The sequence below is a fragment of the Mus caroli genome, unplaced genomic scaffold (assembly GCF_978045245.1).
Source record: "Mus caroli unplaced genomic scaffold, Mus_caroli_1 scaffold_6, whole genome shotgun sequence".
NCBI classification, from domain to species: domain Eukaryota; kingdom Metazoa; phylum Chordata; class Mammalia; order Rodentia; family Muridae; genus Mus; species Mus caroli.
The window spans coordinates 110,656,160-110,680,016 of NW_028227261.1; the positions used below are offsets into that span (position 1 = coordinate 110,656,160).

The following is a 23,857-nucleotide window of genomic DNA, read 5'->3' on the forward strand; positions in this document are numbered from 1 at the left end:
ACCCACAACCAGAAAATTACTTTGCTATTTTGCTAACTGTACTTCTACTGTAATGAATCATAATGTACATATGTGATATGCAGGATATGATATATGCCCGTGAAAAGGGTCTTCCAACCCCACAAAAGGGCGACGACCCACAGGATGAGAACTGCTGCCGTCAATCATCACCTGGGTCTGGTTATTATCCAGGCCTGGAGCAAAGGATGCCCACGAAGGGGTTATCACTCACCAGTGGGTTACCCTGTAATCACGGCAACCAAACAGCTGCACTGCTACCACGCTGTGAGCCATGTATTTGAAAGGATAATACCAAACTGAAAACCAAATCCTGGTTTTAATCAAATCTGTGGAAAGTGTAAAGTATTCTGACAAAATATATATGGCAAAACTGTCTCAATTTGAATAAATATTTTTTATTGCAATTCTGAACCAATTTTAAAAGAAAAGATACATTTCCTTGTCCAAGTCTTACCACCCTTAGAGTGTGCTTACCATCACCTCTGCCAAAATCATAAAATCATTTCTTTTCCCAAAAGAGCTCTGTATTTGTGGCCCTGCTTTATCATTATCTAATTTATGTTATCAAGTGCCACTGCTTTCTGAACCAAGGGAAAAGGAGCTATTATAAAGGACCATTATTAAGCTAGTATTTAGTATTTTTGTTTTGTTTTTCGAGACAGGGTTTCTCTGTATAGCCCTGGCTGTCCTGGAACTCACTCTGTAGACCAGGCTGGCCTCGAACTTGAAAACCCACCTGCCTCTGCCTCCTAAGTGCTAGGGTTAAAGGCGCCAGCCATCACACCCAGATAGCATTTAGTATTTGACACAGAGAAAAGGTAGGCCCAAGAAGGAAGCTCAAAACTAGATGTTGAACACTCAGTGAGCCAGTGACTACCTTCCTCTTTTTTAAAGGCAGGGTCTCACTGTGCAGCCTTAGTGGTCTTGGAACTCACTCACTCTGTAGACCAGGCTGGCTTCAAACTCAAGAGATCCACTTGCCTCTGCTTCACCAGTCCTGGGATGAAAGGTGTGTGCCATCGTGGCCACCCTCTTCCCTCATTCTGTCACCTCATGAAGCTATATGTGGCTAAGCAAGAACTGTCAATGCTGCACAACAAAAGACACGAAGGATTCTAAAACATCAGCAACTCCATCCATGACGTCTGAGTCACAAGTTGGGAGAGCCTTTGCTCCTAGCACTGTGCACGTCCTAGAGCTGACACGAAGGTCTCTCAGGTGGTCTCTGGGCGAGCTTGTGTTTCCTTGATACACGGTGGCTTCAGAGCAGAAGAGCCTGAAAAGTGGCTCGGGGTTACAGGCAGAGCTTAAACACGCCAGCTGTGCTGCCCTTTATGATCTAGCCTTGGAACTCACAGCCATCACTTTGTCCTCTAGTTTATTTCATCTGGATAATATCAAAATTTAAAACTGTCACATATCTAAGCAAACCCCAGAAACGGCATGTAGCCAGTACCAAAACCAAGGGCCAAGAACCTTGGTTCTTAAATGTGACCCCTACTTCAGAAGGTAAAGAGGGTGGCTGACGGGCTGTGACAGCAGGTTCCACGCACGGCACCCAAGACCCTAAGTTCACTCTCTAGTATCCCGACCGCCAAGCACCAGAAATATGGAGTTCCTATAGTTCAGAGCGGTGGGCACTCGGTGGCTGTGCCTTCTCAGCCCCAGAAATCAATGAGAATCGCTCACCCTTTTAAGCCTGCCCCAAGCTGCAAGACCATTTTCAGATCAATTAAAGATGCTTCATGTATACATTGTTTGAAACAGAAATTTATTCTCAGAATAATGCACAAAAGCACAGGTTGAGGCTACTGTCGGGAGCTTCTCTCCCTTCCTCTTCCTCTCTCGTCTCTGAATGCCAGGGAGAACACAGTTGAAGGAAACATGCAATCACAAACAATGATCAACTCTAAAGACAAAAGGTTTGGTCCAAAAGAACTCAACATAATTAATCCAATTACGTGAACAGCTTCACTGAGTAGGATTAAGATATTGTAGACGTAGTGTTTCCACAGGGTGGCTCTTCAGTGCACCAGGGGGGCCTGCTTCAGGGAGATGAGGACTGAGCGCATGCGAGAGACATCTTTGGCCTGTTTGCTGGACTTGGGGTTAAAGTCACACAGGCGGGCCACCCGCTCCCACTCAGTGCCCGGGGATGACTCGTCAATGTCGTTTACAAAGGCTTCTTCTGCTGCCCTGGAAGCAATAATACAACATGTTGGTTTAATGTAAAAACAAAACAAAACAAAACAAAAGCCTTCGAGCAATCTGGTGGCTGTCTTGCTATAACTTGCTACAAAGTAAGTGACTTCTGACTTAGTGGCATTCTGGTTTTCCAGAGAGCATTGGCCCCTAGCTCAGGTCAGAAGCAAGGGCAGATGTGGCCAGCTCTCCTAGATACAGGCACCCAGGCTGCTGTGTGAAATGGCGGGTACAGGTTAGGTTCAGGGCTTGGTCTCTCTCTATGACTGGCTTTGCTCATCAGAGCATGAAAAAGCAACTCCTTGGCCAACTACAAACTGCTTTTCTGAACAAGAACTAAGCAGCAAGCTGATCAAGGGCTTGCAGAGTAGCTTGTGCTGGGCCATACTGAGGTTCAAGGGAATTAAGACTTCTAAAAAGCCCTCGGGTCACTGCATCATAGCCTCAAACTCACTCCTAAGGCTGGAGAGAAACAGGGCAGAGCAGAAGGTATTCAAGACCAAGCACCCATGCTAGCAGGCACCACACTGAAGCCATTCTGGAAGGGGTTGTTAGGACATTCACCAGCTTAGCCAACAGTCTGCCATTTTCTCTCCAGTCAGGTGTCTGGAGCCACTCAGGGAAGACCCTGGCAGGAGAGCTAATGTGAGCTGCTTTTTGGCAGGATGCCACTCCAACAGTCTTTCTCATGGGGATCAGCCCGCCCTGTGGGAACTAACTGGCTGGAACAACAGCCCAAAGGCACGTGGGAGAAGTGGGAAAGACACGATGGACTTCAGCTACTCCAACAAGCATCACGGGCAAAGCAAAAGCAATGGAGATGACCGGTCTGTGGGGACAGAGGGTGGCACTATCACAGGGATGGCCGTGGCAAACACTGCTGAAGCCCAGAGCCACTACAACACTGCGACTTCATGGCACACACAGTTAGGGCAGTGAGAAAGGTTTACTTAACTGTTCTAGGCTGTAGCAAGGATGGCTTATGTTTGTGCTTAAAGGTGAAGAGAAGAAAAGAAACAGGAGAAACTTTAGGTCAGATATAGAAAATGAGAATGGCTCAATGCAGATGGTCAGTAAGCTAGACATGCCCTTGCCAGTCTTTCTTGGCCTGGGAGCGTGCAGCTGCCTTTGGCGGGCCACCCTGCTGTCCAGCAAGCCCAGACTCAACTTTTCCAGTCTCCATTTCTCTACTCCAGAGAATGTGTAAAAGTCAACTTCTGGAAGGGGTTGTTAGGACATTCACCAGCTTAGCCAACAGTCTGCCATTTTCTCTCCAGTCAGGTGTCTGGAGCCACTCAGGGAAGACCCTGGCAGGAGAGCTAATGTGAGCTGCTTTTTGGCAGGATGCCACTCCAACAGTCTTTCTCATGGGGATCAGCCCGCCCTGTGGGAACTAACTGGCTGGAACAACAGCCCAAAGGTAACTTCCAAAAGTTACCACCTGTAAGTCCAGCATTTCACAAGTTTCACTGCAAAGTCACCTGGGGCCCAGGAAACCCAGCTCTGCTGTCTAATGAGGTGGCCATCCCAGGGTCATGGGCCCCAAGAGACTCTGTCTACCACCTTCCCCAAGTAGCTGTTCCTTTTCCCTCCTAGTTCTGTCATAAGAAGGAAACAGGACTATTCCCAGTCCTCGGCAATACTATGTTCACTAACAAGGATCTTTACTAAAAACAAAAAAGCTTTGCTAGAGAAAGTACCTTTCTGGGGGAGAAAACTGCAGTAGTTTACTGGACAGTTCTGAGTATCTTGACTTCACTAGGGAGGCTCTGTGCTGGGCAAGAGGACAGGGCACCAGAAGCTAGCCACTAAAATAGCAATTTCTGCTATCTAAGACCAGGGAAACAGTGTCAGATACCCACGCTGCCTGAGTGAGTGACACTTCACGTTCTTTACGGATCAGGAATTGGCAAGGCAGAGCCTCCACCTCCTGCGCCCCGGCTCTGACTCTGGTAATATGGTGCTGCAGACCATGGCCCCAACATCTTAGGTCACCGCCGGCTCCGTAGGGGCAGACAGGCAGGCAGCAGGGCCTGGAAGCTGGCAGCACCAGCAAATGGTCAGACCCACCTAAGCCCAAAAGAAACCCTTCCCAGAGAGACCATGGAAGCTTGCTTCCCTCCAGGACCTCCAGTATGCAAATGGCCACAGGGAGAGCAGGGGGTGACAGTTGTGCAAGATTAACAGCGGTCATATCTAGCTTATCAACTCTCAAGCAGCCCCACAGAGCCAATGTGAAAGATTTAAAAAGCAAAGCAACTCGTGACAAAAAGGAGCATTAACTCTAAGCAGAAAGAATCAAAACAAGAAAAGGAATTAGTTTTGCAACATACACATAACCAATCAGGTCAGCGAAGGGTTGTTTGTAGAAAGCTTCGTCTGCCACCCTAGACAGCAAGAAGTCCAAAGGCAGGCAAGCAGGCAGGAAAAAAGAGAGAACATTGAGAAGCAGAAACATCTAAACCCCACAGTATTGCACCTGACAGCCCCCGGGGAGCTGCTCCCGGGCTCCGTCAGACCCAGGGCCTTCCAGCGGTGGGCACTCCAGTGCACAGAGAGGGGCATCTTGGAAACTGGCCTGCCTGGTGCCCGCCACAGGAGAGCACTGCAGCGTCAGCTTGGGGCTTCACCGGCGACACCCTTTAGTAAGCACTCTGTTATGGGCTACATGCCATTCCACACACGGCAACCGTTAGTCAGCACCGTGGCTGACGGTGTCCTCGCCCTCCTCCCAGGCAAGGTGACTGAGGCTCAGCGATGAAGACTTGGTCACCCAGTGGCAGTGTGGATCGCAGTGCCTTTCCTCACTATACACTAGTTTTCCTCACTATACACTAACGTTTGCCAGCTCAGGGTGCCATGCTGACTTTCTGCCAGCCTCAGGAATTATCACTGGGTATGACTACTACCAGCCAACAGATGGGCACAGCCCCAAAGATTTAATCCCAAATCTTGGACCCAACCACTGCTTTCCCACACTTGTTTGGTGGAATAAAAAACCCCTGGCCGTTGCACAGTGCCGGCCTTAGACGTAGAAGAGGCTGGGGTAAGTGCTCTGGGGAAATGGAAGCTAGTTTGGGCCCCAGGGTTCCGTGTCTGCTCAGGAAGCCAGGACAGTTTCTAGACACATGCCAGTCTGGGCTTTTGACAAAGTGTAGCTTAAAATCCTGACCTCACCAAGTCCTTATATACTCGGGGCGGGAGGGGTGGGGCGGGGAGGTGCAGGATGTGACTAACCAGGGCACAGGCACACTGGGAATAACCCTGCCAAGTCTCCGCTTGTCCTTTGCTATATTGTTTTAGGATTTAAAAAAACAAAAAACAAACAAACAACAACAAAAAACAAAACAGGAAAATTTTGTTTTGTGAGACAGGATCTCACTTTGTAGTCCTGGCCTCCCAAAATTGAGGAGGCAGACATTGGCTGGAAGGCCATTTAAAGGACAATCAGGTCACTCATCAGCTTACACACACATTTATCTGAAAGCAAATTCTAGTAACATATATCCTAGTTTCTATTTATTTCATTTTGATACGAGGCCTCATGTAGCCCAGGCTAGCCTTAAACTTGACAGGTAACTGAGGATGCCCTTGATGTTCTAGGTCTCCTACCTCTCGCCCCCAATCTTAGGAATGCTGGGATCGTGAGGATCCCCTTCAGGCAGTGCTGCGGACCAAGCCCAGGGCCTCACACAGGCCATGCAATCGACTAACTGAACTAGACCTCCAGAGGTTTTAGTTTACTTTTAAAATACACACATACCCTTCATTCTTTCCTAATTCTCTACACAGAGGATAGATCTGTGGAGATGGAAAGAAAGCAAAAGGAGCAGCCTGGTTGTAACTCAGGGACTCAAGCTGCGGGTGAGTCAGTCAGGCGCGTGGGAGGCACAGAAGGGCAGGCAGCTCTACACCCTAATCCCTTTAGTTTACAGAAGGCTTAGCCTAATCCATTTATGCTGCTGTGCTCTCACTGGGGGAGAAGAAAGGTCTCCTGCCTCCCCTCAGGGCATCACTTCACAACAAAGGCCTTGGTGAGGCCCTGCCTCTTAACTATTGGCCCCAAGAATAAAGAGCTTGTCTCTAAGACAAGCAGGGCCTCTGAAGGACAAAATTAGAGACACTAGTGCACAGGCGCCCCACCTGTCTGCTCTCCTCCCAGGGTAAGGCTGACGTGGAATCAGCACCTGTCAGGGCTCAGGGAAGCCTGAACCGGGGAGAGGAATGCCTGACCAAAGGCCTAAAATAACAATTCAGAACTCCATTCTATAAATAGCTCTACAGTGGGCATGGAAAAGGAAGTCTACCACTGCTAAGAATAATGGACTTAATTCCTTAAATGGTTTTGGTTAGAGCTGAAAGTCCTAACACGAGAGGCCTCTAACAAGGGGAATGCTTCTCTTCTTGCTTGGGAAGGGAAATGTTGTAGAGTTGTCCCCCAAGGATGAACTGCAGGAGACTTCCACCGTTCTGAGTCTCTGAAAAGGGAATTCTTTCTCATAGGCCACAACTGAATGACTCACGCTCTGGTGCAATAACAGGTAGGCCCTAACTTGGGGTAAAAGATAAGGTTTGGCATAGACAACACAGTACCGGCTACATGGGAACCAAACACCACCACCACGATGCCCCTACCCTTCTGCTGACTCCTCCTCACCTCACTCAGGAGGACCTGGCCTGGATGTGCTCCCAAGTGGTGAGGGGTTTTGTTTTATTTCAGAATAGGTCTCTATGTTCCAGGTTAGCCTCCTTTCTGTCTCAACCTTCAGAGCATCTGATTATAGTAGTGTGGTACCACCCATGGCTTGGCTGATACCCCTCCTTCCCTGTGTCATTTTGAGGATTTAACACAAAGTCCTGCATCACAGAACTTCATTCCTAGCACCTCAAATGATTTATAAATTCTCCTAACCACCATCCTCTAAAGAAATCACTGGAAGGCAGGCAGTGGTGGTACAGGCCTTTAATTCCAGCACTTGGGAGGCAGAGGCAGGAGGATCTCTCTGAATTTGATGCCAGCCACCAGGATTACACAGAAAAGACTGTCTCAAAAATAAAACAACAAAAACAAAAAACAAAATCTACAGGACTAAAGAGTAGAAAAGGTATCTTCTGTGCTAGGATGTGGGGGTGGTGGTTAGCATCCCCTAACCTTATGCACGCAGACCTGAGCTGTGAGCAGCTTTTCTAAGGCAGACTCAGCAGGTTTCCGACATCCATGTGTTAACACTCCATAAGAAATCTCCTCTCTCTGAAACTAGGGAGGTCAGGCAGTGGTGATGCACACCTTTAACCCCAGAACCTGGGAGGCAGAGGCAGGCTGATTTCTGAGTTCGAGGCCAGCCTGGTCTACAGAGTTGAGTTCCAGGACAGCCAGGGATACACAGAAAAACCCTGTCTCGAAAAACCAAATCAGAAACTAGGGAGGGTCAGGCAACTCCACATTCTACAATTCCGAGTAAACTAAAGTACTGCAATCTGACTACATGCTCAGAACCTCACCCTCTAAGGTTAAGTTCCTCTAATAGACAATGGGGTATTCCTTTAAATAAAGGGAGTAAGCACAAACTTGTGCAATAGAAAGCCTGTCCCCAATGTCTTCATTATTAAGCTTGAAGGTCTATTTGTCAAGTTGCTGAAGCCATGGGACTCGATGCAGGAAGAATTAGTGGACTTGCCCCAGGGCCTCCAGAGTGGAGCGGTGCTGAGGCACTTTTGCTGGGGTGTACTCCCCACTGCAACATTGTTCTTTACTGCAGAGCCACACCTGATCCTGAAGGGGAATCATCTAGAGGTGGCAAGAACGGAGGAGCCTGGCATTTCACATTTCACACTTCACATCAGCACAGAGGCTCTGGGTGGCCGGATGGCAATTGACCCTGACCAAAGTCCTTCCCACCTTACTCAAATGGAACCTGAAAGGCACCGTCTTAGAATACACCCCTCAGAGAAATGTCCAGGTTGAGAGGCCTAGGCTTGGCATCAAAGGACAATGTCAAAGATGATCAAGAAACACGGGGAGTTTTAAAGGCCTGTCTTAACAAGAACCCACTTATTCTGTCACAGTTGTTTCACAATGGCAGCAGCTGGCTATATTTTCTGACAGATCTCCTTCTAAGAGCTGCCCCCGAAATGCCAGACCCAGCCCACAGTGAATAACCTAAGGCCCAGTCTGCCTTGGGCTCTGTTTTTGTCTTTTTTTTTTAAACAATGAAATGAGTGGCATGCCTCCTACGTGGTAAAAGGTGGGTGGCTCTGAATCCAGCAGAAAGTTAATCTGCCTGTGGCAGGGAGCTATACTCTGAGTATCTCCCTAGGCTACCTCCAAGAAATGAGTGCACACCACAGCTACTGTTTGGTAATGATAGGAGAAGGGGTATTCTCTCCCCGCAGCATTAACTTTCAGTAAGTGTAATGTGTGTGTGTGTGTAAGAGCACACTGTAGCTACCTTCAGACACACTAGAAGAGGGCATTGGATTGTATTACAGATGGTTATGAGCCACTATGTGGTTGCTGGGAATTGAACCCAAGACCTCAGAAAGAGCAGTCAGTGCTCTTAACTGCTGAACCATCTCTCCAGCCCTTCTTTTAAAAAGCATGTTTATGAGCCCAGAGCTTCCTAAGCACAGGCAGTCGTCGGTGAAGCCTTAATCCTGCAGTCCATGCTGGGACATCCTGAACTACCTAATTACAGAGCATGTCCATGCTAAGAACGGACTTCAGAAAGCCTCTTTAGGAGGGCAGGGCTACATTTAGGGGATCTGTATACTTAGTCTGTAATTCTCTCCCAAGTAAGGAGCCTCTGCAGCCGACCTTTCATCTCAGGGCTCCAGGGCCTACCTTCCCAGATCTTGCCATTACAGTTGATGAAACCAGGCCCAGTTTAAGAGCCAAACTCAATCCAAGTTGAATTTTGCTCACAAGACCCAGAAGACTTGCAGCCTCTGTTTCTAGCAGTTTCTTCCAGATCCCCAAGGCCTTTCTAAGAAGGCAGGCACAGCCAGGAACCTGGACTGGGTTCTCAAATGGATCTGACTCAGTTTCAGAGAAAGGTCCAACCTGTTGTTTGCCTTTGTCTTCTGTAGCTGCTCATCCTGCCTCGCGTACCACTCTTCCAGCTCCTTTATCGCCTTTTCTTTCCACTCCGCTTCTTGCTTCCGAGAATTGGCATCTTGTAAGAGACAGAGAGAGAGAGAGGAATACAACTGAGGGAAAGCAGAAGTAAGTTCATTTCAACGTGTAATGTTTTGGTCCTACTGAATTTACAGAGCTATCAGAATGTCTGAGCATATATGTATATGCCAGGGAAAAAGTGATGGGAGGTAGCTCATGAGTTAAGAGCAGTGGCTCCTCTTTCAGAGGGCCAGGGTTCCATCCCCAGCACCCACATCCCACGGAAGCTTACAACCATCATTAAGTCCAGCTCCAGGGGGTCCAATACCCTCTTCTGGCCTCTATAGGTACTCCAAACATGGTGCACAGGCACACATACAACTTTTTCCTTTTTCTGAGCCAGTGTTTCATGTAGCCCAGGATGACCCTAAACCTATGACACTGGTGAAAACCTTGAACTTCTGCCTCTTGCTTCCCCCTCTGAATGCTAGTCTACAGAAATATATGACTATGCCCTGGTTTGTATTGCTGGAGACTGACTTCAGGACTGTGAGCATGCTGGGCAAGTACTCTCCCACGAATCAACAGATGCGCCTAACTCTTCTAGAAATGAACATGGTCCACACCCCTAATGTAACCACTCACATTTTTAAACAACACAAAGTTACTCCCCTAACTATAAATACGGTGGAAACTCTTGTGCGAGGCAGGAAACTAACAGTAAAATTAGCAGAGGTAGAAATGACTCACAAGTCAGAGCTAATGGAAAGAAAACAGGGATGGAGGGAGCTGCAGGGGCCAAGGACACAGGATCACTGTTTAACAATCGCCGAAAGGCTCAAGACTGCAGGTTCAGAAAAGTCACATATGTAGGTTTGCTAGCCTGGATTCTCAAACATTTCTCCTTTGGAAACTATTTTTTTTGGTGTGTGTACATACACTCATACACAATCAGGCACATATGCAGGTCCCAGAGGCCAGAGGCATGAGAACCTGTGAGATGGAGTTACAGACAGTTGTGAGCTGCTCTGTGGGTGCTAGAAACTCAGCCTGGGTCCTCTGCAGGAGCAGCCAGTGCTCTTAACTTCCAAGCCATCTTTCCAACTCCCATGTGAAGGTTTGGTTGAAGATCACCCGTCACAAAGGTAGGGATGCATGATCATGCCAGCGGCACCGCGAGTCACTCTAACAGTCAGACATGCTCTCAGGGCATCCTCTGTGGCCTGTGATTTACATATATTTCAATCTTTACAATACTCCCAAGAAGACACATTTTAGGTTCATTTTCAGCAGTGAGGGAGGGGAAAAAAAACCTCAAAAAGTTGAGTGAACTTGCCCTGGATAAGGGGAGAACAAAGACCTGGTCTGCTCTCAAGCTCATACTTGACTTCCCTCAGTAGGCGAGCCTGGAAATAACCACATGATTATATAACCATCAAGGCCACCAGGAATGCAGAGGCAGCCCACCCTGTAATTAGCATCTTGAAGACGGAGAGTGAAAGCGGGGTGGCATCAAGTAAAGACTGGTCTGAAGAAGCAAGAGCGTTCCTGGGCACCCGTGGGAGTCGCCTTCAAGTGTCCTGATGTTACAGACTCTCCTCTGTTGTTTAACTCAGCGAAAACGGCCTGGCGCTCACATGAGACCCGTCTACGTGGGGTTTCCACTAAAGCGTCTGACACACTGGCAGAGGATTTCTGATGGTCTTGTCCATGACACACACGGGGCAGAGGATAAACTATCGATTCTCAAAGTTGAGGAGGCCACATGAGCTTCAATGAAATAAAACCTACTACCAAACCCAAATCAAAGTGGACTACCTCCCAATCGCAGCCCTTTTGTGGCTGACAAGATGGCCCTGTGGTAGAAGCACTTGCCATGCAAGCCTGATGACCCAAGCCCAATCCTGGGTTCCACAGTAGAACCTTGAAATGTTTAAAACTTTAATTGCCTTTTGATTAGACTATATTCTATGTATTCTAACAATCATTAAAGTTATTTTTTGTTAGGGCTAGGCATGACAGCACACACCTTTAGTCCCAGAACTAGTAGGCAGAGGCAGATGGTTCTCTGTAAATTTGAGGCAGTCTGATCTAAGTATCAAGTTCCAGGACAGCCAGAGAAACAAGAGATACACAATAGAGACCGTGTCTTTAAAAAAAAAAAAAAAAAAAAAAAAGTCTTTCTTATCTCAAGTTTCATTACATGGCCCAAAATGGACTTGCTGTATAGCTCAAACTGGCCTCAAACTTGTATGTTTCCCAATTACTAGAGGGGGTATCACCATAGCCAGCGTATGTATTTTTCATTAAATGTTAGGATCAGTCTAACTGAAGTAAAATGGGCAATCATCTGTAAGTAACAGTGTATGCAGTATAAAACCCAGGCTGCCTGTCTGTCTGCTGGCTTACAGATTCACTATGTGCTAGCAGAAGTAACTGAGAGTCCTTACTGTTCAGCCTGATGGGACACAGCTCTAACAGCACGAGCTGGAGCGGGAAGGAAGGAGCCTCCTGAGAGCGAGGCACACTGACGGGGGAGCCTTCCTCCCCAGGCAGCCAGCCTCACCACTCCTTATAGGAGCCATCTGAGACCACGGCCACCGGCGCGTGCTCTCTCAGTTCTTACAGAAAAAAAAAAAAAAAAGGGTGAAACCCCAACTGCCAACAAACACTGACTGCAATACAAGACCAAATGTTCGACTTTCCCTGAAGTGGCCATCTTGAGTTGGGACTGGGGATGCGTATCTGTAATCTCTGTGCCCAGGAAGCTGTTAAGTTTAAAGCCAGTTTGGTATGCACAACAAATCTCAGGCCAAATAGGGCTACACTAGGAGACTCTGTGGTGGAGCTGGGTGAGGGAGCCCTGGTTAGGAAAATTCTTCAAAGAGTTGCTCCAAACACAAACTTGGTGGTTAAAAAAAAGAAAGAAGACGTTTCCTACCACCAAAATGTACTCTTTCTGGGAGACAAACTCTGCCTCCAAGCCGTCACTAAAGACAGACAAAGAGCAAGCAAACAAGCACAGCTGCTAAGCCCTGTCATCCTGTGTGCAAGGACGCTCTCCAATACAGGAGCTTCCAGCCACACGTGGCCACTGGAGTGTAAGCTTACTAAACATAAGCAAAGCTTAAAACTCAGCTTCTGAATTCAGGTGCAAGTACTTGAGTACCCACATACGGTCAGGGCTACTATACTGTGTATTACCACAAACAAACTGGCCAAAGGCATAGATACCAAGCATCTCTACCTAGGAAGAGACATTTAGTTACTGCTATTCAGGGTCACTCTGTTTTGAAACTAGGGATAAAAGGTCTGGCACTGACTGGCTAGGTTATTTGGACAAGGTCTCTCCCTACTTCTAGGAGTCAGTTACCCCATCTGAAACCTAAGGAGCCATGTTTCATCAGGTAGAGTCTGGGAGAATACTGGCATAAGTACATGAAAACTTCACTACTTGTAGGAGTTACACCTGTATGTTAGAACTAACCAGCCAAAACAGAAGGAGGATGTGCACATCTCTCTATACACCACACAGGGATGATGGAGAGGCCCCAGCAGTTAGGAGCATTTGTTGCTCTTACAGAGCACCCAGGTTAGGTTCTTAGCACCCACATGGTGGCTCTCAACCATCTATATTGGTTCCAAGGCATCTCAAACCCTCTTCTGGCCTCTGAAGGCACCAGGCACCACTGGTGTGTGTATGTAAACAAAACACTAAGGCACACAAAATATAATAAACAAATCTAAAAATAAATGAAGCCCACACATAGAGATGCACACTCTAACTAAATGAAAGCTATTAAGAGCTGGCACTGTAGCATACGCCTTTACTCTCAGCACTCAGCAGGCCAAGGCAGGCAGGACTACAAAGAGATGCTATTGGTCACCTCCTCACACTGTCACAGCAGGCTTCCCTCATCTTGAAAGAATAGGTGACATTAAGGTATACAATTCTACCAGAAGCTGATGCCAAAGCAGGGCCTGGCCCGCCCGGCGAGATGGCCATGCACACGGATGCACTTAGGAAGCAGTGTGGCTGGTGGGATGGATGTGGATCCCGAAGCACAGCAGACAAACTCACATTTGTTTTTACCACTTCTTAGCTGTGTGCTTCAAACAATCTACTTATAATCCTCAATACCTTTACTCACAAAAATGCAAAAGGGAGCTGGAGAGAGGGCTCAGCAGCTAGGAGCCCTGGCTGCTCTTCCAGAGGACCTGGGTTCAATTCCCAATACCCACATGGCAGCTCACAACTGTCTGTAACTCCTGTCCCAGGGGATCTGACACCCTCACACAGACATACATGCAGTCAAAAACCATCAATGCACATAAAATAAAAATAAATATTTTTTTTAATGCAAAAAAAACCCTTACCTTATAGGAACAGTCAGGCTAAGAAAAGAAGTCCAGGATTCCTGTTATGATTTGGATACGATAGGCTAGGACCCCCTAAAAGACTCATGTAGGGAGCTTGAGAAAAGATTCAGGACTTTAGAAGACCAGCATCCACATAATGGCTCACAAGCATCCATACCTCCAGGTGCAGGGGATCCCACACTCTCTTCTGACCTCTGCAGGTACCAGACACATGACAGACATACATGCTGCTAAAACATTCATACACATAAATTTAACTATAAACCTTAAAAAAAAAAAAAAAAAGCTCACTGTGCTATTTGTTGGGAAGTGACTAGACTACAAGAGATCCAACCTAATTGATGGGTAGATCCATGGCTGATTCACAACAGAATGGACCACTGGGAGATGTGGTAACAGACAAAGGGGAGCTTGTATGAAGTGGTGGCTGCTGAGAGTCCTTCTGAAGGTAAATGACGTCCTTAGCCCCTGGGTCCTCTGTTTCCTATCTGCCTTGAGGTAACAATGTCCTTTGTCTGTTCTGCCAGGATGTTTCTATCTTGTCAGACCTAAAAATCATAGAGCCAGGAGCCCTTTTCTGAAACTATGAGCCAAATCAAACCTTCTTCCTTAAGTTGAGTCTCTCCACTATGATGTCACAGCAATGCAAAGTTACGAACACATTTCCTAACATTAGATTCATCTTTTAAATGACAAATGAACCATCAGTGTCGCTCAAATGAACAGTACTTCAAGTTCCCATATACCCTTATAACAGCACTCAGCTCTAGGTCAGTAACACTGACTTCCTCTCAGATGATGACAGAATGAAAGATGGGAACCAGGTGCCCCCACAGTCAGCAAAGTGGAATCTTGAACTGAGCCTTTCACCTCAAATCCAGGGCTCTTCCTAGAGAAGACACTTCCCTATACTCCTGTGTTCTTCATGCAATAGCCTATGATGAAGTATAGCCTTGCCAGTGGTCTTGCGACCTTTAGTCTGAAAAATAAAACCTCCTCAAGACCGATCAGAAACACTAGGGCTGATGCACGCTTCCGAGGGATGAGAATACAGGCCAGGTCAGCTACTCTACTGAAAACAGACACCCGAAGGCAAAAAGGGATTCCTTACCGAGGGCTTCCAGGCGCTCTGTTTGCTCTTCTCTCCACTTACGGATACTTTCAGGCTCTGATTGCAATCGATCCACTTCTGAAATGGCTGCGTAACTGTCTGTTGGACCATTGCTCTCCTTAACACAAAACAATTACACACTCTATCAGTACCCCGGTCCTTTCTGAAATGTTCTTCCTGAGAGTAGAACAGGTCACATAGCGAGGCTGTGTAAAATGTTAAAGGAGGACTCTTAACGCAACAGGAGAACCCGACAAGCCACCAGCGCTCCCTGCATTACAGCATCACCGAGCTGGGTCCTTGCACTCTCAGAAGGGAGGCAGACTAGCTGCTATCTGTTAAAAAGTGGGACACAAGTGGGTGACAGGAAAGCTGAGGCTGGATGTGTAAGGGACACAGTAGGACACTGCGATCGGTCTCTCTCCTCACTCGACAGAGATATGCGCTACCTTCAAAGTAACAAAGCCAAGCCTAGAGCCTAAGGCTTCAAGTGACATTGTACCATGCAGGAGACAGTCACTGAATGCCATCTAACCAAACGGTACATTTTAAGAAAGAATTCAAAAGAAAATGTATAGCAACTATAGTCAAATCAGGGAAGGATCAAAAACTGCAGACGACCATGAGTCAGAGGGCAGGGATGCTTTTCTGTAGTGAGTAAAGACTTGAGACCTAATAACACATTGACAAAACCTCATAGCTGCAAACTGATTTGAGAATTATACTATGTGGCCAACTGGCGTTTATTACCAGCTTGACCTTATTAGACTCTAACAAAAAGAAAGAGCGTTAAAGTTAAAGCCAGGCTTAGTGGTGGATCCCAGCTCTCAGGAGGCAGAGGCAAGTTAAACTGTGAGGCAGAGGCAAGTTAAACTGTGAGGCAGCCTAGCCTGGTCTCCTAGTGAATCCCAGGACAGCCAGGCCCACACTGTTCCCAGTGACTTCTATAGTGCTGGATATGGCATAGGGCACATAGTGCTTAAATTGAGGCTGATGATCATCGTTTCAAATTCTAATTTTTTTTCAAAAAGCTCTTACCACCACTGCCACCCACTGCCTACTCTGGCAGACAGTGCACCAGCGCTGGGGTCTCTTTTAGGTCAGTCAGTTCAAATCACAGTTAAGGCTCTAGTTTACTGTTATTTAATATAGTTAAGAGCACTCTGTACCTGGTAGTATTCACCATTCATCACTCCGTCAACAGCATCTGTAAGACATAAGATTTCAGCAAGTCAATCAGGGCTACTTAAGGATTAAGGATTATATACGAGAATACAATATTGTGTGCTGCAGCAACTAGGAGCTACTGAATAGCCTGTAAGAAGTGACAGCAGTGCTAGAGCATAGCTCAATGGCAAGACAGCCTACCTAGCCTGCATGCCTCAGAGAGGCCCTAGGATCAAAAGGCAAAATACTTTGGTGGGGGAAGGGAGCCGGAAAGATGGCACAGTGTAAGAGCACTGGAGGCCCTCTGAGGATGCAGGTTTGATTCCCAGCACCCACAGGGCAGCTTAAAACCATCTGTAACTCCAGTTCTAGGAGATCCAATGCTCTCCTTCTGTCTCCATGGGTACCAGGCACCCTAATGGTGCAGAAACATGCACACAGGCAAAACGCTCATATACACAATTAAAAAAAAATTGCCTGACACCCTGAGTCCACTCCCTGTGACCCAAACAGTAGAACAGGACTCCTGCAAGCTTGCTCTGACCTGCACACACACAGGGGCCAGGGTGTGGATATGAACTATCTGTGTTCATACATGCCTGTAGTGCCAGCACTCAGAAGCTGAGGCAGGAGATCAAGGGTTGTGAGGCCAGCCTGGGCAAATTCCAGGCTGAACCATACAGAAAGAAACTAAAGGTAGGTGGCATATAGCCTAATAATTCTAACAAAGGTTCCTAACAGTGAATAAAAGTATCTGGCTGGTGTAGTCCTTTGATGAATTTCTTGTTGAAGAATTGCCAGGCCACAGGGTATGTATGACTTTGAAGGTTCCTCTTCCAAGTGAGACAACAAGGCGTCTGACATCTGACTTTCTTCTTTATTCAACTGTCTGAGATCTGCCTGTCTTTACTGTCTTCTGATCTCGAAATTCTCTTTATTAATAAATCTATAATACTGCAAGTATTTCCCCATTTTGTTCACCTCCCTCCCCAGGCGCCTCTCTGTGCACCTGTGCATGCACGTGGAGCTCAGGGGTTCTCATTGGATATCTTCCCCCAAGTGACTTCAACCTTATTTTTAAAGACATGGTCTGCTGGTTGGCCAGCAAGCACCAGGGATCCTGTCTCCTCTCAACTCTGGGCTTACAGGCATCTACCACAGCAGCCAGATTTCACATGAGTACTTGGGAATCTAACTCAGGGTCTCGCTTGTGCAGGGTTTGAGCCATCTCCTACGTTCATCATTTGCGCACGCGTGCTTAATTGACACAGGCTTTCACTGTAGCCCAGGCTGTCTTCAAACATCATGGAAAAACATCATGTTGGTGAGAATGACCTCAAACTTGTAATACTCTGCCTCCCTTCCCAAGTGCTGGGAATACAGGCCTACACCACCGTATAAGACAGTTTACATGGTACTGGGAATTGAACCCAGGGCTTCATGCATATTAAGCAAGCACTCTACCAATTGAGCTACATCCCAACACCCCATATTGGTTTTCAACTTGGTTTATGACATTTAACCCTGAGAGTTTCAATTCAATTTGTCTGCAAATGTTACCAACTGTTACTCTGTGGCTTCTGCACAGGCTATCCCACAACAGTATCTTTTTTTCTTTTAAAACTAATTATACGCAGGGCATGGTGGCGCATGCCTTTATCCCAGCACTCGGGAGGCAGAGGCAGGCAGATTTCTGAGTTCGAGGCCAGCCTGGTCTACAAAGTGAGTTCCAGGACAGCCAGGGTTATACAGAGAAACTCTGTCTCGGAGGAAGGAAGGAAAGAAGGAAGGAAGGAAGGAAGGAAGGACGAACTAATTACACTTTATTTAAGCCATCAGGTTTGGGGGGGGTGGGGGGCTTTCGCCCACTGAGCCATCTCACTGGCCTTCTGCTGGTACTTTAAAAAATATCTGTCTCGCCGGGTGTGGTGGCGCACGCCTTTAATCCCAGCACTTGGGAGGCAGAGGCAGGCGGATTTCTGAGTTCGAGGCCAGCCTGGTCTACAGAGTGAGTTCCAGGATAGCCAGGGCTACACAGAGAAACCCTGTCTCGAAAAACCAAAAAAAAAAAAAAAAAAAAAAAAAAAAAATCTGTCTCACCTGGAATCTGTTTTTGTGTAAGGTAGAAAAGCGAGATACTTTTCAAGCCCAGAGCCTCCGATGGCTGGCCTGACCAGCCCTACAGTATGGTTAATGGATTACAGCGAGCACACTTAATATAGTTCAGCCTAGGGACAGCGCCAAAAGAAGACTTTGGCCACTACTCTCTAATAAAACCAGAGCACTGCACACCCCATACTCCTAAACTACTGGCAGCCTGCCCTTTGGGTCTGAGGAGTCATCCTGGCCCGGCACATGCTTTGAGCTCTTTACTAGATATTACATTATTCTGACATTCTAAAGACTTATGAATGCGTATGGGTGCTTTGCCTGTATGTATGTGCATGCCACCGTGTATACATTGCCTGCAAAGACAAGAAGAGGTAATCAGATCCCCAGAAACTGGAGTTCCAGCTACCATGTGATGCTAGGAACTGCAGCTAGTGATCTTAACCCCTGAGCCATCTCGATAGTCTTCTCATTCTTACATCAATCAGATGACCCAAGTCAAAGAACAGTCTACAGAAACAAAGGAATTATATCTATGGACTTTGATTTAAGACAACTCCACTAACACCAAAGATGCAGAAAACTTTCTCAGGCATCTTAAGAAGTCCAGAAAGAAGGCAGGCAGAGTGGGGCACACCTTTAATCCCAGCCCTTGGGAGGCAGAGGTGGGCAGGCAGATCTCTGTGAGTTCGAGGCCAGCCTGATCTTCAGAGTGAGTTCCAGTACAGCCAGGGCTATACAGAGAAACTCTCTCAAAAAACCAAAAAGGGAAGTCCAGAAAGCCACAAAGGCCACGTCAAGCAGAGCAGCACATGCTTTAGCCCCAGAACTTCGGAGACAGAAGCAGGTGATTTGAGTTCTGCCAGCCTTATTTATAGCAAGTTCCAGGACTACAGGAACAGACCCTGTCTCAAACCACCACCCCATCCCCGCAAGAAGAAAATAACCAAGGGCAGAGTAAAGTTTCCATGGAGCAAGACGACTTTAATCTTATGTTTATGTCAGCAAGTGAAGTCAGGCAGACCTAGGGCTGCATCCTAGCTGAGCCGAGGATTAGCTTAGAACACAGCTTAGCTTGCACAGTAATCAGGTCTCATCCGAAACCTGCGACACCTCGGCCTCGCTGGCGGATGCTGCATGGATCCAGAGGTATACGGAGTGTTTGGATGCAGTAAATGCACAGCATATTTAAATATCATGTGTAACACTCTTTAATTTCTTTCTTCCATTTCTACCAATAAAATTAATCTCCCTCCAGAAAACAACCTTTAATTCATCTCTCTCGGCTTGTCAGAAACACCGTGCCTTGTGACCACATGCTCTGTCGTCCACCAATAAACACTTTCTATAGCCTCTCCTCCAGCCCCCACCACTGAGGGATAGTTTTCAATATCTGACTTGCCCCGCCTCCTTCCTAACCATCTGTTCTTCATGACTACCCCAGCCACTTCACTGGGTTGGTTACCTATCCCAAAACATATGTCTTGGCCCAGTCTTCTGTTTAACCTGTGGGCATCTCCTGTGGGCATTTTCCCTGCAGAGGGAGCAAGTTTACGTCTTTTTTTTTTTTTTTTTTTTTTTTAATCTGTCCCTCTGGAAAGTACATGAAGCAGAGCTCCCACCTACTCTTTCAATTTATTCGGTATACCCCAAAGCCTTCAAGCCTTTTTAAAAAAAGACTTATTTATTTATTGTTAAGTACACTATAGCTGTCTTCAGACACACCAGAAGAGGGCACCAGATCTCATTACAGATGGTTGTGACCCACCATGTGGTTGCTGGGATTTGAACTCAGGACCTTTAGAAGAACAGTCGGTGCTCTTAACCGCTGAGCCATCTCTCCAGCCCGTCTTCAAGCCTTTTAACGCCTCTTCCTACTTCCAGAAAAACAGTAGCTAAAATTCACTGACTGCTTACTACACACCAGTAAGCAATCACAGACAAATTAATGTGATCCTAAAACACCGTGTGGTATATATTATGTACCTTAACAGAGAAGAAAGCAGGCTAGGCCGTGACGGTCGTTACATAAATTGCCTAAACTCACCCTCAAGCAGCCGGATAGCCTGAATCCCAACCACTACTGTGTTGAGTATGAAAGTTTTCAACTCCCAAAAGGAAGTGCTGAGATTACACTATTACTGCCCTCAACACACTGTCAGGAGCTGGCATTAAGTCGTTAAATGCTTAGTTCATAAAAACGTCTTTCCCAGGAACTAAGTCAGCAACCACCCCTTTCCTTCCCTTTGCTGAAAAAATAAGGCACAACTGTGCAGCCTCTCCATTTTATCCTCCCAACTGCCTAGCAGGGCTCTTTCTGCCTACTTATTTGTCAAACACATGAGCACCTACTATAGACCAGACACTTACACGATCCAAATGTGACACTGAACACATACAACACTGCCCGTAGAATGATAGACTCTTCTATGGACGCTACTTCTCCCAATTCTTGCCTTCCCGACACACCCACAAAGCCTTTCTTCCATCCAAGCACACCCTGCTAAAACATCTGCAACAGAACGAGGTATACACAGTCTGAGGGAGGGGAGAGTCGGGGCAAAGCTGTTTTCTTCACCAAGTCATGACTCTCTAGGACTCAGTTTCCTATTAAATGAAGGAAGGACTCTATAGGGCTAAAAAGCAAATTTCAGGAGTTCTCATGCAAATGCCCACTCAAAGAAAACAGCCTCTGCCGCTTAAAGTCAACGTCGGCTCTAGGTTATGGCCCAGTTCTGTCCAAGCAGCTTGCTGCAAACTGCAAACCTGGGGTACAGTACAGGCTCCCATAGAAGCTCTGGCTGGGGCATGATTTGTCTAGGAGTTAGCATAATGTCCTGGGTTGTTTTTTTTTTTTTTTGGGGGGGGGTGGTTTTGTTAAATAAACAAACCCAGAGGCTGCAAAGTAGGAGCAAGTCTGTCCCAAAATATTCTGCCTGCTTAAAATGGCCATTTGTGATCTCTGGCCTCAAATACACTCAAAGCATTACTGTGGTGCACGGGAGCCTAAGGCTGCACCACTCACTGTCTCCATGCTGTTTGCTGTCATCGGTCACCTGCCTCACAGTCACAGAGGGTAGAGATATTCTTACTCGCCCGGAGACTGCCATTTAATATTTTTAAGTTGCATTTTTGGTGAAGGGTTCCCCCTATGTTACTTAGGCTGGTGGTGAACCTCTGGCACCAATGTCCCAAATACCTAAGTGCATGATGGTCCACAGTGCCAAGCTTTTTTCCTTGTAAATGGAAAGCCATTGTCTCTCTCTAGCTATATCCTACTTCCTTCACTACTGAATGGCCTTTTCCACGCCATCTTTCCTCCCACACCACAATCCTGAGCATCAAACAAGGAAGCCATCCAAAGGCCAAACTGTCATCCTATCCCGTCTCTTTTGCTTGAGCTCTGCTGTGGAAAGGCCCACACTGCACTACACATTCATCTTCCCCTCCTCCCCCTCCTTAGGGGGCTATCCCTGCCTTTTCCTGAGACAATTAATTCCTTCCAAAGCTGTTTCCAAAGAATAGCGCCAGGAGTCCTACCCTCAACAATGTATGCAATGCTTGTAATGTAACACCTATCCTTCTGGGTCAGCTTCTTTCTCCGCAGCCAGCCCATCTTCTATGAACTCCTTATCTTCCTCCCCACAATCCAAAGTTTTACACATCTTTAACTGCTGAACTACATTGACATTTTTGTTTGCACGTGTGTCCCAAAGTTTATACTATTCTTACTTTTTCCTAATAAGCAATTATTTCCGAGTGGACTCAGCCATGTTTCTAAGTCTGGCCAAACTGCGCCAATGCGGCAGCTTCAGAGACCAGGCTTCAAGCACAGCAAGTGCTTGGTGAAAAGTTGGACAGAACAGACCCGGATCCTGACAGTCGGTGCATCTGCGCTCCCCTCCGCCCCGGCCCAGCAGCACTCAGAAGCCGGCAGTCTGCAGCAGCGGAGGTCCGTGCAATGACCCAGACGGGGTCTCACTTCCTCTTTGCGCTTCTAAAGCTTCAGCCAGAAGCCCAAGTTCCGCGTAAGAGCACCGACCCGAGTGTGCCCACAAGTCCTCCCGCCCGAACGCCGCTGCCCTCTCACCCGGACCTCCCGGCGGCTCGCCGTGTGCCTGCGGCCCGGGGGCGCCGCCGTCCAGGATGGCGAAGGCCTCGTCGTTCTCGATGCCCGCAATCTCACTCTCTTGCTGCGCCAAGAAGGCCGCGGCCGGGTCTTCCTCGCCGGCGCCCGCCACCCCGTTTCCTAGAGCGGGGCCACCGGGCGCACCGGCGGGAGCGCCGAATGGATCCAACTCAGCCATGACAGCCCAACTCAACCGCAGCGACGCCGAAGCCGAAACCAACCGACCGATCCGCCGACACCCCGCCCAGCAGCCGACACTGTGCTGGCGGCTGCTACGGGAGGACGAGCGAGAAGAGGGAGAAGGTGGAAGCGGAAACCCTGCTTCTATATCCGGTTGGGTTGGTGAGCCACAAAAAGAACAGCCAATCAGAAGACGGGAGCTGCCCAATCAGCTGGCAAAGGGGAGGAGCCCTGGGGGACAACTCGTGACTGGGAGCAGAAGAGCCAGCGGAAGTGCCACCCTAGGGGAAGCTGGGAGTCGCCGAGCATCAGGAGCTGGAGTGATGGGGAACAGCCGTTTGTGGGCATCAGGGACGTGAGCTCTTTCCGACTACTCAACATACAACCACTTCGCTTGGAAAGCTGGTAGAAGAATCTTGCATTGCCTCCCTCCTGGATGATTGAAAAAATTTATGGGTGCATAGACCAAGAGAAGTGCAGTTACCATTTAATGTTACCACCCTAAAAAGAAAGAAACAAACAAAAAACAAAGGTCACTTTACTACTTGAACCTAGTAGTTGGAGGCCAGCTTGGGCATCACGTAGAAACCCCCGTTAAGCAACCAATCAACCAACCAACCTTTGGGTCAAAGATGCCTTCAGAAATAGTAAGGACGGTAAAAATGTGAGTTCTATTTTTTCTTTTAGTTATAGTTACTTAAAAATGTGTGTGTAGATCAGAGACCAACTTGTTGGGAGGCAGTTCTACCATGTGAGTCCCTTGGGTGGAACTTGAGTAACCAGGCATGGTGACAGGCACCTTTATCCATCCATCTTGCCAGTCCTGTGTGTTTTAATACACATATCTTTGGTTGGTTTTGTTTTTTTGTTTGTTTGTTACTTTTTAAGTAACTACATAAACTACTTTTGTTTTGTTGAATGGGGGCAGAAGGCAAAGCTCTCTACCAGTGAACTCCACTGGCCTTGTAAAAACCATCCTAAGCACAGACTGTAATAAGTTTAGAAGGCTGGCAACATGGCTTAGCAGGTAAAAATGTTGTTTGCAGGCCTGATGACCTGAGTTGGCTACCATGGCATAATCAAATATGCTGTTGCACACACAGACAACACAGTACACACAAGATGAGTGTAAAAACAATTTATAGAAAAGTTTGGGAAAAGTTAATGCCCGTTTGTAAAGCCAGCAGTCTGGAGGCAGAAGCAGGAGCATGCCGGCTAGTCTTTTTCTCTCAACTTGACACGAGCTAGAGTTACCTGAAAGGGGGGAACCTCAATTGAGAAAATGCCTACATAAGATCCCGCTGTAAGGCATTTTCTTAATAAGTGATTGATGGGGGAGGGCCTGTCAGCTGGTGGTCCTGGATTCTATTATAAAGCAGGCTGAACAAGCCAGGGGAAGCAAGTCCAGCAAGCAGCATCCCTACCCTGTCTACCTCCATGGCTT

At 47.3% G+C, this 23,857-nt stretch overlaps 1 protein-coding gene across 4 annotated transcripts; it reads right to left on the reverse strand.

Annotated features, from left to right (window-relative positions):
• Positions 1-1,771: 1,771 nt before the first annotated feature.
• Clta (clathrin light chain A) lies at positions 1,772-22,549 on the reverse strand. 4 transcript variants are annotated; one of them, XM_085839335.1, is made up of 7 exons: positions 22,195-22,549; positions 15,998-16,035; positions 14,829-14,946; positions 9,284-9,395; positions 4,557-4,610; positions 3,179-3,214; positions 1,772-2,217 (listed from the first exon to the last, which is right to left on the reverse strand). In XM_085839335.1, the coding sequence occupies exons 1-7, from the start codon at positions 22,409-22,411 to the stop codon at positions 2,046-2,048; spliced, it is 747 nt and encodes a 248-aa protein (XP_085695461.1). In that variant the 5' UTR covers positions 22,412-22,549; the 3' UTR covers positions 1,772-2,045. The 4 variants fall into 4 exon arrangements, with proteins under 4 accessions (XP_085695461.1, XP_029331798.1, XP_085695462.1 ...); XM_029475938.2 differs by lacking the exon at positions 3,179-3,214; XM_085839336.1 differs by lacking the exon at positions 4,557-4,610 and having other exon boundaries at positions 22,195-22,548.
• Positions 22,550-23,857: the final 1,308 nt, after the last annotated feature.